Consider the following 16,215-nt stretch of genomic DNA (forward strand, 5'->3'; position numbering starts at 1 on the left):
AAATTAGTTTAAACTAATTCTTTCCAATTACCAGTGTCCATTTTGATGAACTGGGATTTTCCAGTGAAAAAATGTTAGTCAAAAGCATTCCCAACCAATTCTAGTCCCAGACTCAGCTGGTGCGTGGACAAAATGTATTTTCTTGAGCCGAAAGGCTCAGTTGTTCTGAGGAAGTGAACCGTAGGTCAGATTGCAGGGTGGGTGGCAGAGTTTACAAAGGGCTAGCAGCTCCATTTTTTCAAGACAGAGGACAGGTGTAAACAAAAAGTAATGTCACTAAGGCAGTGGCTCTCAACCTTTTCAGACTACTGTACCCCTCTCAGGAGTCTGACTTGTCTTATGTATCCCCAAGTTTCACCTCACTTAAAAACTACTTGCTTACAAATTGCTTACTTTCTCATTTTAACCATATAATTATAAAATCAGTTGGAATATAAATATTTATTTCAGTGTATAGTATAGAGAGCAGTATAAACAAGTCATTGTCTGTATGAAATTTTAGTTTGTACTGACTTCGCTAGAGCTTTTTCCGTAGCCTGTTGTAAAACCAGGCAAATATCTAGATGAGTCTATGTACCCCCTGGAAGATCTCTGTGTACCCCCAGAGGTACAGGTAACCCTAGCTGAGAACCACTGACTTAATGCACTAATGGCAGGTGCTCATATGCTATGGCAATAAGGAAGTTATAGCAGAGAAATCCAGTTTATGACTTTAGTTAGGTTCATAGTTTTCCTTTATCATTCATAATTATACGCAAGAAACATCAAACTAAAATGAAGTGCTGGTTCTTGTAGTAATTTCTTGTGGTGTTTTTTTTCTAGCCTGGTTTAATTTTTCCTTTTAGTGTTAGCAATGCATTGACCACCTATCTTTTTATTTCCCTTCTATTGTTTGAAATAAAGCAGACTCCAGCGTGTAATGTACTAATGAGGAAACGTGCACTAACATCATGGAAACATCATCTAGTCAATATTATAAGAGGCTGGCAGGAACATGACCTTTAGCGCATAAAACTTTAAACTCTTAAAATAAGGGTGATTTTGTGACAGCCAAAAACCTCTGGCCTGACCTTCAAAGCTGCTGAGCAGCATCCACATCCCCCATCGGCTTCAGGAGGAGTCATGAGCGCTCAGAACCTCTGAAAATCCAACTACTCACTTATTTTGCTCCCTTAACGGAAACCCCCCTCCGCATTCCATGGTGCTTCTAGATGGCAAATTAGGGGTGAGAGGTGATAACAGAGGGAGACGGAAGCATTCATTCATCACATTCACCAGGATCATACGGGGGATAAGAAAGTCTCAAATCACCACTAGGGCACGGGTCTGTTTTATAAAAACTCCAGTTTAATCTCATGGTTGAGATCTGGCAAAACTTAAATTCTTAAAGCAATAAAAGGCACAAAGGCAGGCAATCCACCTGGACAATAAGGCTTAACAAAAATACGATCCATCGGGACTAGCAGAAGAAATAATCAATAGCCCATAAGCCAGTCCTTTTCACCCAACATCTGATTTCCAACCATTCCCCCTGACTTGCATCAAGTCAGTATTTTGAAGGGGACTAATGGATGCAGGAGTGAGCTGCAAGCTTTTCTGGGGTCTGCACTGACCACTGGGCCCTAAACAGGACTTGGCTACTGATTTCCTTCTCTTTCCAGGCTCAGTTCAGCTCCCATTGAAGTCAATGGCAAGCTTTCCATGCATTATGCTAGTAGTTGGAGCAGGCTGTTACTACTAAGCATTATGTTAATCAGGATCAGTTTAAGACTAAACAGGGTTTGGATCAACCATAGGATCTCACCAACCCATGTATATTTATTTTTGAGAGAAAAGATAGCAGAGAAGTAAAAATCAGGGAGCCTCAGGGAAAATGTGGAGTTGAAACTCCATCGGACATCTAAGGAAGAAATCTGTCATGGTATTTTGGGACTCGCCAATCTATTCCATCCTCTTCTAGGACCCAGTTCCGCTCCCGTTGATTTCAGTGGGAGTTTTACCATTGACTTCAATGGTAGTAGGATCTACCGTCGACCCACAACTAGCAATAATCAGATCTAAGAATCTAGCTTCACCTTCCTGTGCTGGTTATAACTTGTTCCAGCTCACACTCTCAGCAGTAAAGAAATTTTAATGGAAAACTATATCTGTACATCAGCCCAAGTTCCACAGATGTGATGGACCTGTTTAGACAATTCCTTCATTTTTAATTACATTTTAATATATTTATATATAATGTTCTTTTATATATATATATATATATATAAAAATTAACACAGTATTCATCAGTACAGGCATTATACAATCTAAAGAAAGAAAAGATAAAAAGATTTTGATTGCACTTTTTGGACTCTGGCTGGTGGAAACAGTTGCAGGCTTTTCTGCTGCTGTCTGCTGCAGACCTAACCTCCTCCAGAGCCCTAACGTGCTGAAAGGCTGCATCAAAGAAGTGCTTCAGCCTTTGTAAAATGAGCGAATGGGACGGACAGTCTAAGTTAATATAGTTTACAATGTAATGGACAGTCCTAGCTCCTGCTTTCCCCCAAGGACATGACTGCACCAGCCAGTCTCACACTCATCAATGCTCCTGCCATGGAACCAGGGGACTCCCCCCCCCCCACACACACACACAAGCCACCAAAGCTCTTCCCTGTCAGCCAGGTGATCCCCCCCCCCCGCAACATCCAACACCCCTCCCATCCAGCTGGGTGGTCCCTACATCCAGCACCCCTCCCATCCAGCTGGGTGGTCCCTACATCCAGCACCCCTCCCATTCAGCCAAGTGACCCCCATACCATACTACCTATCCAGCTAGGTGAATCCCACTTCTACCTCCCCTTGATGCAGGTGACCCCCACCATCCAACACCCCTCCCATCCAGCCAGGTGACCCCCCATACCCACCAACACCCTGCATGCATCCCCTCCTTGTACTGTATAGAACGGGAATTGACCCATCTGGGTATTCCTTGTCCCTTCTTCTAGATCTCATAAATTAACAGAAGTGTGATATACAATGTCAGGATTAGGCCTGAGGGCATAAGAGGCCACCTGAAAACCCTAAAAGAGAGGCCCTCACACTCTTCACAGGATGGGAGTGGGGGAGGAACTGTAGCCTTGTGATCTAGTCAGGAAAAGCATTTCCATGCTAATAAAACCAGGCAACAGATACCTCCCCTACACTTAGGAAGATCCTATATTGTGGGATGAACCTGTCTCCCATAAATGCTACTCCAATGGGTGCAGGGTATGCTGCACATGGACATGGGGCAGAAGTGCACCCAAAAATGGGATGGCTAATGTGAATGTGCTACACTATTACAACTTACTCTGGTTCAGCTGCACTGGTGCAAGTTGCAATGGTGCAGTTCTCTATTGCACACATGGTTCTACCAACTGCACCAAGACCCTACAGCATAGCTTGGACCTTTTCTCTAAGCTAGTAGCAACTGGTCTGAAACAGATTCCTAGTTCCAAGCCCTATGAATTCTGGGAAAGTTTGTTTCCAGAGCTGAACTTGGTGACTTGGGCCCAGCTCTACAATCAGCTGACATGGATAATTTAATCTAAATCCTCCCAACTCCGCAGAACTTGATTTCCTGATCCAAACTTTGTGGCACAGGTCCATCTCTGATTGCTCTCTGGAGAAAATAATTAAGCAATCAATTTGCAAACAGCTACAAGATAATAAGGTGATAAGCAACAGTCATCATGGATTTGTAAAGAAGAAATCATGTCAAACCAACCTGATAGCTTTCTTTGACACGGTAACAAGCCTTGTGGATAGGGGGAAGCAGTAGACGTATATCTTGACTTTAGTAAGGCTTTTGATACTGTCTCACATGACCTTCTCATAAAACAAACTAGGGAAATACAACTTAGATGGGGCTACTATAAGGTGTGTGAATAACTGGTTGGAAAACTGTTTCCAGACAGTAGTTATCAGTGGTTCACAGTCAAGCTGGAAGGGCATGAGTGGGGTCCCACAGGGATCAATTCTGGGTCTGGTTCTGTTCAATACCTACATCAGTTATTTAGATAATGGCATAGAGAGTATGCTTATCGAGTTGGGAGGAGTTGCAAGTGCTTTGGAGGATATGATCTGGACAAACTGGAGAAATGGTCTGAAGTAAATAGGATGAAATTCAATAAGGACAAATGCAAAGTACTCCACTTAGGAAGGAACAATCACTTGCGCACATACAAAATGGGAAATGACTGCCTAGGAAGGAGTACTGAGGAAAGGGATCTGGGGATCATTGTGGATCACAAGCTAAATATGAGTCAACAGTGTAACACTGTTGCAAAAAAAGCGAACATCATTCTGGGATGTGTTAACGAGAATGTTGTAAGCAAGATACGAGAAGTAATTCTTCCACTCTCCTCCGCACTGATAAGGCCTCAACTGGAATATGGTGTCCAGTTTTGGGTGCCACATTTCAGGAAAGATGTGGACAAATCACAGAAAGTCCAGATAAGAGCAACAAAAATGATTAAAAGTCTAGAAAACATGACCTATGAAGGAAGATCGAAAAAAATGGGTTTGTTTAGTCTGGAAAAGAGAAGACTGAGAAGGGGACATGATAACAGTTTTCAAGTACATAAAAGGTTGTTACAAGGAGGAGGGAAAAGAATTGTTCTTCTTAACCTCTGAGGATAGGACAAGAAGCAATGGGCTTAAATTGCAGCAAGGGTGGTTTAGGTTGGACATTAGCAAAAAAATTTCCTGTCAGGGTAGTTAAAGCACTGGAATAAATTGTCCAGGGAGGTTGTGGAATTTCCATCACTGGAGATTTTTAAGAGCAGGTAAGGCAAACACCATCAGGGATGGTCTAGATAATATTTAGTCCTGCCATGAATACAGGGGACTGGAGTAGATGACCTCTTGAGGTCCCTTCCAGTCCTATAATCCTATGATTCCATAAGTCTAGGAGTGTTTCTGTTAGACCAGGGGTATCAAACACACAGCCCGCGGGGTTATTTCCTGTGGCCCACCAAGCTCCCTGCCCCTCCCCCGGAGTTATTTCCTGCGGACCGCCAAGCTCCTCTCCCCCCAGCGCACCATGGCCCCGCTCCTCTGCCTACCTCCAGGCACTTCCTGCCGCCAAACAGCTGTTTGGCAGTGCTTAGCACTTTCCAGGAGGGAGGGGGAGGAGCGGGGAACCACATGCTCAGGGGAGGAGGCAGAGAAGAGGTGGGGCAGGGGCAGGGATTTGGAGAAGGGGTTGGAATGGGGCAGAGTTGGGGACTTTGGGGAAGGGGTGGGAAGAGGCGGGACAGGGGCGAGGCCTCATGGAAGGGGTGGAGTGGGGGCAGGCCAGGGGCAGCGGGGCGGGGAGTGTCAGTGATGTAGCCCTTGGGCCAATGTACTAGTCCTCATGTGGCCCTCATGGTGATTCGAGTTTGAGATCCCTGTGCTAGACCTTACCTAGCTTGCCACAGAGCTGTCCCTCTCTGGGGCCTACCTTAGTACTTTATGCATCAGCTGAAGCCAGTTAGTTTTCAAGGAGAAATGGGATCAAGCTGCAAAATTCGGATAAGATTTCAGACACCACAAGATTTGGGGATGTTCATGTCCAAGATTTTGCCCATTATCAAAAGAGTGCTCATTTGTAAAATCCAGATCTGGGAGCTGGCTCAAATTTTGAAGACCCTCAAAGGGCTGTGGTGTTTGGGTCCAGCCTTTGGTAGTGTTAAGTAGCATTTCCTAATAAAGTGATCTTCTCTTGAAGGGTTTTCCCACTTAACCCAGAGACTTATTTCTTGAAGGGACACTGTCAAGATTAAAATTCTATATTTCTATAGAGTGACTCTGCCTCCGTTTCAGTAACAGGTTTGATTAAATGAAAGAATTTAAAGAGTCAGATTTTCGTTTTTTTTGTTGTTGTTGTTTTTTGGACAGTACTCTTTGTGAACCTAGCCTGGTCTATTTCTACTTTCACATTCCAGTTCCCAGTTACCGGCACAATGCCGCAATGGTTGGGTTCCTACAAGGTCAGGGAGAAGGTGTAAATCACCACCCAAAATAAATGCATTCCCTGAAACTGAAAAACCCGGGAACCCTTTCCAGTCACATTACCATTTGCAGAATTGTGTAATAAACCCCTAAATATTGCAGCTAACCTACTTTAACAATTTCCCGTGGCGATGGTTAAGCCTCCACCCAGAGGAGCTACACAAGGGCACTTGGCATTCGTGGAACTGCAGCTCCATGCTGTATCACATTAAATGAAAGCTGGAGGACTAGCTATGCCCCTCTTTTAGTGGGGGGCTGCTGAGGGTTTTGTGTAGGCAGGGGCCAGGAGGAGATCACTGCTGAGGGGCTGCATGCTCAGGCCCAGCTCCCACAGTGCTTACTCAAGTAAAACCCCTGCTGAAGTCTATGGGAAAGCATGAATCTGGGTGAGGATTATAGGTTCTTTCCAGACTACTATCCCACCTGAGTTTATGAACCCACATGAGTTTGATTCTCCACCACCTTGCTTCTTGTGTGGTCTTTTATGTCCAGGCAAAGCAGGGGTCAAATGGTAAGATGATGTTGAAGGGCAGAGCATTCTGACTCAGTAATTTGTCCTCGCTTTGCACAAGAGTAAATAAGAAAATTGGATGCCAAGTGGTGGGGAATCATCCTTGGGTTCTTGGAGCCTATACACCTCTAGTCCCAACCAGACCAATGACATGGGAGTTTACTCTCCACCCAGACCGAATGGTCAACATTGGCTGGGTTTGCAAACCAGCAGACATTTCACCTGAGACACCAAGAATGCAGGTGCCTTCAAATAAAGATCTAAACACAGACAACTAACAGATGTTAATGAATTTATAACTTTGGATGGGAGCATCTCCTGATTGCCATTGGCCATGGGATTCATAGGCCTGCCCTTCCAGCTGCTCAGTTACTATTCCTGCCACAGCCCATGCTAGCTCGCAGAGGGACTATGAGCTCTAAGACTGGCTAAGAATGGCCCTCATGGACACCGTTACTAGGATTGTATCAGTACTGATGTCTCTATCTGCTGTAGGGTCACAAGTGACATTTTAACTGCAGAGACACCGAGGATAGTACAAGGCCAAGCACTTGCCTCTGGTCACACACCAGCTGACAGACGAGCCTGCGATTAACCCTAAGTCAAAGACTTTGTAGCGGAAGCCTTAATTCCATTCCTATGGCAGCTGTCCCTGTATGACCACGTATTGACAGTAATGATAACAGCCCCTCGGCATACAGTTTAATTCCAACAGAATTCCCTCCTGGGATAACATGCATGTTGCTCCTCCATTCCTGTGCACCAACAAATCATCCTCTCTATAATGTTCCTCCTAATCAATCTGAAGGCACCAACGGCCGGGGAGGTAAAAGTCAGCCAGGCTCTCAGTGACCTGGCCTCATATCTCAGGAATCTGAAGTGCAAAAGTAGCAAGAGACCAGTGGCTGGGAACATGCAAACCAGGAGGGGGGCCAAGGATGTGCTGATCAGAGGATTCTCATGATCTTGTCTAGCTGCTCGGATCCCACTGTGCCACTGCAGGTGGGAAAAACGATTGGGGGACGCTGTGGACAGGTCATTAAGCCCTAGGCGATGGTGAAAACTGATACTCTTGGTCTTTGTTTGGCCAGAACCTTTCTTCCACTAAAATAAGCCAGAGTGATGTCTAACACCCTGGAACCAGAGTGCCAGCTACAAGCCAACCCCCAACAAATAAGGAGGGACTGACTGCAAGACAGCCAGGCAAGTGGGAATCACTAAGTTGAAAGGGAAGCTGGGCTTATCTTGTTCAGCCACTTTCATTCCAGACATTGCACATTCAGGGACACCATGTCTGTGTTACAAAAGAACAGCTATAGGCAATGCCTTCAAGACAGAGTGTTTGCCATTGGAAGCTCTTTAGGTTAACGCACTCAGTGTGATCTTTACAGGTCAGCTTTACTTTCCCACCTTCAGCTATCACCGTTCTCCTCTGCAGTTTGCTTATGCTACGCAGAGCAGTACAGCAGGGATGGCTGGACAGAAGATCCTGCATCATCACCAGGGGGTGCAAGGGAGAAAAATGTACCCGTCTGGTCTTACCTCCTTCACATACAGTGCACCCATGTCCATTGGACCATGCCATGTTTTTTTCAGACAAAGGGTGAGACTTTCACAGGGTGTGTTAGAAAACAAGACTGAAGAAAACAAACTTCCTTGGGAATTTTTTTTCCAAAGAGCAGATAATGTGGGGTTGCCCGAAAAGGAGGAAGGGAGATAAAGAGAATGAGAACCTCAGGAGCAAAATGCTCTGCAGAAGGAAATAAAGGATTTGTGTCCTTTTTGCATACAATATTTATAATCATAACAACAACAACAACAATAGCACAGTTGGTCTCAAGGTGGGCACTCCCATCTCATCCACCAGGGAAGAGGGGTTAGGCGCGCTGGCATTATTCTATCTGCCTCCCGCTTCTCCCGTCGAGAATCACTGACCTCCTCTGGGGCTGATAAAAGCAGCTGGTGGAGGTCTCCAGTCTCTGCCCATTTTTGGGGATGGTCATTTTGTTCCGCAGAGTGACCCCCTCAGGCGTTGTCTGTAGGTTCCCAGACAGATCGCCACAAATAGGGTTTGGAGAGTTGCTCTGAGAGGGGCTTCTTATGGGTGATAACAACACTCTGGAGTCTGCTGAGGAAGATGGATGGTCCATGATGGGGAAGGGTGGGCTGAAGAGGATAAGGCTCTGGGGCCTTCCTGGTCTGGATCTGTAGGAAGGCTTGGAAAACCCCGATGGCCTCTCCATTTTTGAGAATTGTGGGTTGTCTCCTGCGGTCTCCCCCTCTGAAGTGCGCTTTCGGCGCAACACGGGCACCTCCTGGGTGGAATTACAACTGGAGAGGGAGAGATCTGGGAGAGGGTTGAGGCTGCCGTGCCTAGAAGATGTTGAATCCATTTGAGTGGGGTCACTGTTTTCTTTCTCCTCTTTGGCTTTCTTCTCTACCCGAGGGCTCTTTGGGGGCTCCAGCTGTCCCCGAGCTGCTCGGGGGGTCTGCCTGCTGCCTGAGTGGGCTTCTGTTTCCTTCCTCCCCAGCGATGCAGGGATGTCACGGTCGACGTTCTGAGTCTGTAGTGGCTGTGGGACCTGTGTGTACTGGATCTTGGGTGGTATCACTGGCACAGCTCTGGCCTGGCACATCTTAATCATGAAGGAGGTCCTCACCGCTGACACGCTCACAGGGGCAGAGTTACGACGGCCGGTGGCAGCATGGGCCACTGCCATGTAATCCAGGTCTAGCTCCCGGGGATCGAAGCGAGATCCCCAGGGGTCACCTATGTTCCCGGCAGGGCAGGCAGCAGGCAGTGACAGGACAGAATCACTGCTCTTCCCTTCCTTCTGCACACATAGGAGGTTTCCAGGTGAAGTGGGCACCGCCAGGCTCTCAAACTTGAAGAAATCAGGGGCAGGGAGGAGTGAATCCAAGTTGAGAGATGATGGCCTGGTTCTCACTTTACGGGGAATGTCTTCACTTTTGTTGTTACTCAGCTGTGACTCACTGGTAGAACACAGCCCTTTGGTGACAGCCACTCCAGTGGGAGCAGCGTCCTGAGGCCTGGATGGATCTTCATCTATTTTCTTTGCCTGCAAGAAACTGTCTGGGGTATTACAGTGTGGAAAAGGCAACTCAGGTGTCAAGTCCTGAGGGTTTTCTTTGCTGCCATCCACTTCCTTCTCCCCTGGCTCCGAAAGAGAGGCAGCGCGTAGTTCCTCATGCCTGGCTAGCAGACTCCCTGCTGCAGGCTCTGCCTCGCTGCTCAGGGCATCACTTGATCCCTCAGGCTCTAAAGAGTCCTCTCGAGGACTCTGAGAGGTCTCGGCTCGCTCGACGTGGCTCAGCCTGGGTGGTGAGGTTGGCAGTGTTTCTAACAGGTCCTTGGTCCCCGATCTAGTGCAGCCACGTGGGAGCTCTTCAGCTGCACTTGTGAAAGATGGTTGGATAGCCCACACACTCAGCACCATGTCTTTGCTATCCAGAGAAAGACTGCGACTGAAACGTGGCCGAGCAGAAAGGCCCCTTTCCACTCCGTAGCTCTGTGACTGGAAGTCCTGCATTGCCTTTTCCTGGAGGTTCTTGAAGGTAGGGGAATGGAGAGGGCTGGTGACCCACTGGTGATCCTCCCATGGCTCTACCAGCTCAAAGCCCTGGACATTGTCTGTCCATGCATCCTCCTCTTCATGGTCGAAAGAGTCCTGGGCTTTGTTGGCCATGCCGCCCTCTTTGGGCTTCTCGGCTCCAGCTCCACTTGCCCTCTTTGATGAGATCAGGCCACCTCCTACAGTCACTCTATCAGGTTTCTCCCTCTGGGTCAGGACTCCATCCTGGCCTACAGCAATGCCATCCTTTTCACTATGCAGCAGGCCAGTGTTGCCTTTCTCCTTGACTTGGTCTGGACGCATCCTTTTGGGATTTGAGACACCTTCTTTTAAAGGACGCTCAATGAGCTGCTGCTCATCATAAAGCTTCTGGTCTTGGTGGGGAGGTGGAAGATCACTGCTGACATTCTCCACCATTAGATGATGCTTTGGAGAAGCTGTCCCAGACAGGACAGTACCCAGTTCGGGTATGTTAGGAGAGCAGTCATGCTGTGCTACCACTTTAGGTTTACCACCCTGGAGGCCGCCAGGCTCCTTCAAACTTTCTTTGGAGGTGACACCAAATAAAGGCAACTGAGATGTGACCTGTGGGGTTCTGGCTGGAGTTTCCTGTTCAGCCAGTGTCAGGGCAAGCACAGAACCAGAAGAGAAGCTGTCCGTTTGTGGTGATGCAGAGGATGCAGAAGCTAGTGCTGAGTGCATTATTTCCTGGTGTGGGCCTGTCTTGGGGACATCTGTAGGCAAGAATGAGAGCTCCTCTTCAGATTCAATAATTTTGAGTTCCTGTTGAATCTCCGGCCACAGAGGTTCCATCAGGGCATTGGCAGCATCATCTTCAGCCTGAAAAACATCAGAAATGTCATAACCTGACAGCCATCACTCCACGTGCCCATCTGCCTTCTGCCCACAACGCAGCCTGTAGCAGCCCTCCAGGAATACCGTCAGACTAGTGGAAATGCTGGCCACCAGAAATCTGGTTAAATAAAATAATAATACCTTGCTCTTATGTAGCATTTTCATCAGTGGATCTCAAAGTGCTTTACAAAGGAGGTCAATATCACTACCCCCAGTTTACAGAAACTGAGGCATGGGGCAGTGAAGTGACTTGCCCATGGTTACCCAGCAGGCCACTGACAGAGCCAGGGATAGAATCCAGATCTCCTGATTTTCAGTTCAGTGCTCTATCCACTAGGCAACACTGCCTCCTTTGCATTTGCCTGTAAACAAATGGGTTTACCGGGGAGATCATCAGAGGTGGAGCTAGGACTCAGGTCTGGTGGCAAGTGGGCAAAGTGAATTAGCTGAGAAACAATAGCTACAATTCCTCAGACTGCCTCCCAACCTGCCCCATGAAATAGACTCACCTACCCCAGCAGGGGGCGCTACACACCCCATAAAGAAATGTTGCCAAATGCAAGGTCATGCACACTGGAAGGAATCATTTGAACTACTCATACACATTGCTGGACTCCACTAATCTGTAACCACTCAGAGGAAAGATCTGGGGTGACTAAGTGACTCAAATCAAAACTCCGCTCAGCGTGCAGCAGTGGGCCCACAAAATGTTTGGGTGATCAGGAATGGAATTAAAAAATCAGACTGAGAAAATCACAGACCTGATAAAGAACCTGGCAGAAATAGGGGGAGGAGGGTCAGAGATGGAGGGTCAAAACGATTAGACATATGGAGAAGCTTCCAGAGACAGTACCGACAGCAGGGTATAGTTAACAGAAGAGGGGAGTGAGAGAGGACATGACAGCTGTATACTGAATAGAGTCTAACCCTTATTAGCCTATATTATATGTCAAGATCACAGCTTGAGGTTGCTCGAATGCAGACACACATGCAACAGTTCCCCAGTGCCCTGTAGCAGTCCCCAGCAAGATGGGGATACTTCCATCTCCCTCAGGTGCTTTGAGACAACGGATATTCCTTCCTTTCAAGGCTCCCTCCTTACCAGCTCTCTCGGGAACAAGGCCTCCTCCGCTTTAACCCTTGGTGTCGCCTCCTGCTGGCTGCCTCTCTCTGAGGGGTTTTCCTGCGTCCTGAGCTGGCCTTGCTCGATCTCACCTGCCAAGTGCAGGCCTGCCGGGCCCTCGGGTGCTGGTGTCTGTTTCAAGCCAGGGCTCTGCTCTGGGGCTTGTCTTCCACTGGTGCTGCTGCCACTGCCTAGCAGCTCCTGGTTTTCTGTTGTTGGCTTTGAGGTTTCCGAGGACTCAGGCTCCTTGGCTGCCATTAGTTGCTCAGTGGTAGGACCTGGATTAGAAACACGGATCAGCAATATAAACCACTCACGACACAGGGCCTGCAGCTGGCCCAAGGCATTGAGATAAAGGACCTGTGTAGGTTCAACTCATCCTGACTGATAAAACCCAAAATCCTGCACTACACTGCTTAGAGTCCCTGCCGTCATGGACAGGGCACTGCTGTCAGGAAGTTCACATGGCTTAAGTCCCACATTCCCATGCCCCCGTGGAATGACCTTACTTCTCTACACCCACCCAGCGCTTTTCCCCAGAATGCCCACCCTCCCCCCAAGCCTCCACTGGGACCACTGAGCTTCTCCCTACCCAAGGTGTGCCACTAGGAGCCCCTAGTCTCTCCACTGCCTTGCACTGGATGGAATGGCCTCACTGGACCATGGTCCCTACCAGGAGCAATTCCTCAGCCCTGCTTTAGCCCTGCATAGCTCATTGCGGGGGCTGTCCACTGCTCACCTCTATAAGTTTTACCTGATGCAGACTCAGCCCTGGGCTGCTTCTCCTCCCTGTCTGTGGCCTGCTCAGTCCTGGGCTGGCCATTCGCTTCTGGCTCTGTGGGAGCGGCGCTGCCTGGCCCCAGAGCAGATGATTCCTCCAGGCTGGAGAGGGCAGGCTTGTCCTTGGCAGGCACGCGGCATGGGGTGCTGTTGGTGCTGATGACTGCGGACACCCGAAGGGGCACGGAAACGGCGAAGGGCTCTGAGATGTTCAGGGCTTTCCGCTGGTGCCGGGGGGAGGCTTCCAGAGGGAAGAGGCTGCTGGGGAAGCCTGATTTGGAGGCTGTGTCGGAGGTGTAGAACATGCGGCACGTCTTTGGGGAGGTCTGCTCGCTTTCAGCATCCTCCATGGCCCGGAACACCTTCAACTGCTCTGGGGGTGGCCTCGCCTCGGGGGCCGTGGGGCCAGCTTTATCCCCGCTGAGCTCTGAGCCTCCCTCGGCCCCCACTGGAGCCCCCTCACGGTCCCATTCACTCTCCTTGCTGAGGTCACCTGAGCTGCTTGTGCCTCCTGTCCGCGTTTTCATCACCGGGATGAAAAACCCTCCAGCAGTGACTGTGCGTTTGAACCGGCCTTTCTCATCCTCCCCTGGGGGGAGGAGACAAATGGAGAATTGGCAAAGTGAGCAGTGACAGCGGAAAGCCTTCTTCCATACACCCAGGAGACAGGGCAGGCCCTAGTGAACAGCCCCAGCCCTGCAGAGTCTCCGATACAGGGCAAGGGACAGAACCTACATCCGTCAGGCTCCTCCCCCAGGGACTCTACCCAGAGTTGGCAGCTGTCACAGATAGCTGAAGCTAGACAGGATCCTCTCCACTGGAAACTGTGCAGGATCCTTACTGGCTCTGGGCATCGTTGTGTGCCCTTGCCAATCAGCCATGTCTGGGCCTTGCTGGCTGGTTGCAGGTGCCAGGCACTGCCTCGTCCTCTTTCCAGGCAGCCTTCCCACAAATAGGGACCTCGTGCCCACTGGAATAATGCAGAGCTGAATGAAGCCCATTGTACTGGTAACAGATATTCACACAAGCAAATATTTATACATGCCTGGACCCATATGCCACCATACAAGCACACAGACGGGTAGAGCAGTGCATATACACATGTATGGTAATGCATGGACATGTGTAAACATCTGATGGAAGAACATGAGAACATCCAACACAGAGAGAAACGTAACCACAGACACAGGTGGGTGAGCATGCATAGAAACAAAAACACCTGCCAACACCTATGCACACACTCGTGAGAGCTAAGAGCTCACAGGCCCATCCTGCAGCTCAGCAGCCCTAGGTACAGGCTGTCAGGGTCTCACCTTCTACAGGCAGGGAGCACAGCGAGTCCATGCTTTTAGCTGGTCGAATAGTTGCTTTTTCTGTGAAAAAATAAGTTTAGAAACCTACATCAGATCCTGGGACCTGTCAGTTTACAACCAGCTGGAGAGCACAGCATAATTAAAGCCAATACAATGACCGGAGGGTGGGTTAATGCAGTGAAAAGGCATTTAGTGTCCCATTATTAACAAAAAAACAGCCTGATCTCCCTCAGTGCACTGTTTAGTATAGATCTGGGCCCAGAAAGAACCCCAGGCTCCCACACCCCTACATTTTGGGAGAGGTCAGGCCTGGAAATGAGCACTGTAGCTCAGGTCCATGACTGGTTTGGGATGGTAGCGTGTTAAAAGTATTCCTTATCAGAGAGGTAGGATGGTCTTGTGGTTAAAACAGAGACAGCCACAGGCTTCTTGTGTGACCTTGCACTGCATATGCAAATCATATGGGGTGGGTGTGATTGCAGGTGCGCAAGTACACTGTCAGAGACGGGCTGCAGCCACAAAGCTTGGATCAGGATCTGAACTCTCCCAAAGTTCAAGGGGATTTGGCTCCAGGATTTTGATCCAACCTCACCTCTAATTATTATACAGTACCAACCATACAAGTGATACTGCAGTGTTGCCAACTCTAGTGAGTTTAGCGATATTTTTGTGATATTAAGGTTTTTTTCTGTAAAGTCTCAGCTCCTGGATTCATGAGACTATGTGAGACTCAATCCCACCTTTTTTTAAAAAAAAAAAAGAAAAAGAAAAAAAAGTAAGTTTCTGGCCCTCATGATTGCAGAGAAAAACTTGAACACATGAACCCTAAAGGCTCCAACACCGGACAGCTAATTAAAAGAACCCAAAATGTATTTTTTTAGGGCTGTCAAGCCATGAAAAAAATTAATCGTGATTAATTGTGCTGTTAAACAATAATAGAATACCATTTATTTAAATAGTTTTGGATGTTTTCTAAATTTTCAAATATATTGATTTCAATTACCACACAGAAAACAAAGTGTACAGTGCTCACTTTGTATTTATTTTTGATTACAAATATATGCACTGTAAAAAACAAAAGAAATAGTATTTTTCAATTAACCTAATACCAGTGGTGCAATCTCTTTATCATGAAAGTTAAACTTACAAATGTAGAATTATGTACAAAAAATAACTGCATTCAAAAATAAAACAATGTAAAACTTTAGAGCCTACAAGTCCGTTCAGTCCTACTTCAGCCAATCGCTCAGACAAACAAGTTTGGTTACAATATGCAGGAGATAATGCTGCCTACGTCTTGTTTATAACATCACCTGAAAGTGAGAACAGGTGTTTGCATGGCACTGTTGTAGCCAGCATCACAAGATATTTACGTGCCAGATGTGCTAAAGATTCATATGTCCCTTCATGCTTCAACTGCCATTCCAGAGGACATGCGTCCATGCTGATGATGGGTTCCGCTCAATAACAATCCAAAGCGGAGTGGACTGACTCATGTTCATTTTTGTCATCTGAGCCAGACGCCACCAGAAGAAGGTTGATTTTCTCTTTTGATAGTTTGGGTTTTGTAGTTTCTGCATCTGAGTGTTGCTCTTTTAAGACTTCGGAAAGCATGCTCCCCACATCGTCCCTCTCAGATTTCGGACCACACTTCAGAGTCTTAAACCTTGGGTCGAGTGCTGTAGCTATTTTTAGAAATCTCACATTGGTATCTTCTTTATGTTTTGTCAAATCTGCTGTAAAAGGGTTCCTAAAATGAACATGTGCTGGGTCATCATCCAAGACTGCTATCACATGAAATATATGGCAGAATACAGGTAAAACAGAGCAGGAGACATACAGTTCTCCCCCAAGGAGTTCAGTTGCAAATTTAATTAATGCATTATTTTTTTAATGAGTATCATCAGCATGGAAGCATGTCTTCTGGAATGGTGGCTGAAGCATGAAGGGGCATACGAATGTTTAGCATATCTGGCACATAAATACCTTGCAACGCTGGCTACAAAAGTGCCATGTGAATGCCTG

The 16,215-nt window shown here is 47.6% G+C and overlaps 1 protein-coding gene across 2 annotated transcripts in view; it reads right to left on the reverse strand.

Annotated features, from left to right (window-relative positions):
* Nucleotides 1-2,695: 2,695 nt before the first annotated feature.
* ARHGAP31 (Rho GTPase activating protein 31) overlaps nucleotides 2,696-16,215 on the reverse strand; it is a 91,707-nt gene continuing 78,187 nt past the window's right edge. The window contains exons 9-12 of one of the 2 annotated variants that reach the window (XM_073308932.2): nucleotides 14,191-14,250; nucleotides 12,852-13,466; nucleotides 12,077-12,375; nucleotides 2,696-10,959 (exon numbers count right to left, since the gene is read on the reverse strand). In XM_073308932.2, coding sequence (XP_073165033.1) covers nucleotides 8,419-10,959; nucleotides 12,077-12,375; nucleotides 12,852-13,466; nucleotides 14,191-14,250 — 3,515 coding nt within the window. In that variant the 3' untranslated portion in view covers nucleotides 2,696-8,418. Of the gene's footprint in view, nucleotides 10,960-12,076; nucleotides 12,376-12,836; nucleotides 13,467-14,190; nucleotides 14,251-16,215 lie in introns of both variants that reach the window. The other variant, XM_073308922.2, reaches the window with a different exon arrangement.

The sequence above is a fragment of the Lepidochelys kempii genome, chromosome 1 (genome assembly GCF_965140285.1).
Source record: "Lepidochelys kempii isolate rLepKem1 chromosome 1, rLepKem1.hap1, whole genome shotgun sequence".
Classification (NCBI taxonomy): domain Eukaryota; kingdom Metazoa; phylum Chordata; order Testudines; family Cheloniidae; genus Lepidochelys; species Lepidochelys kempii.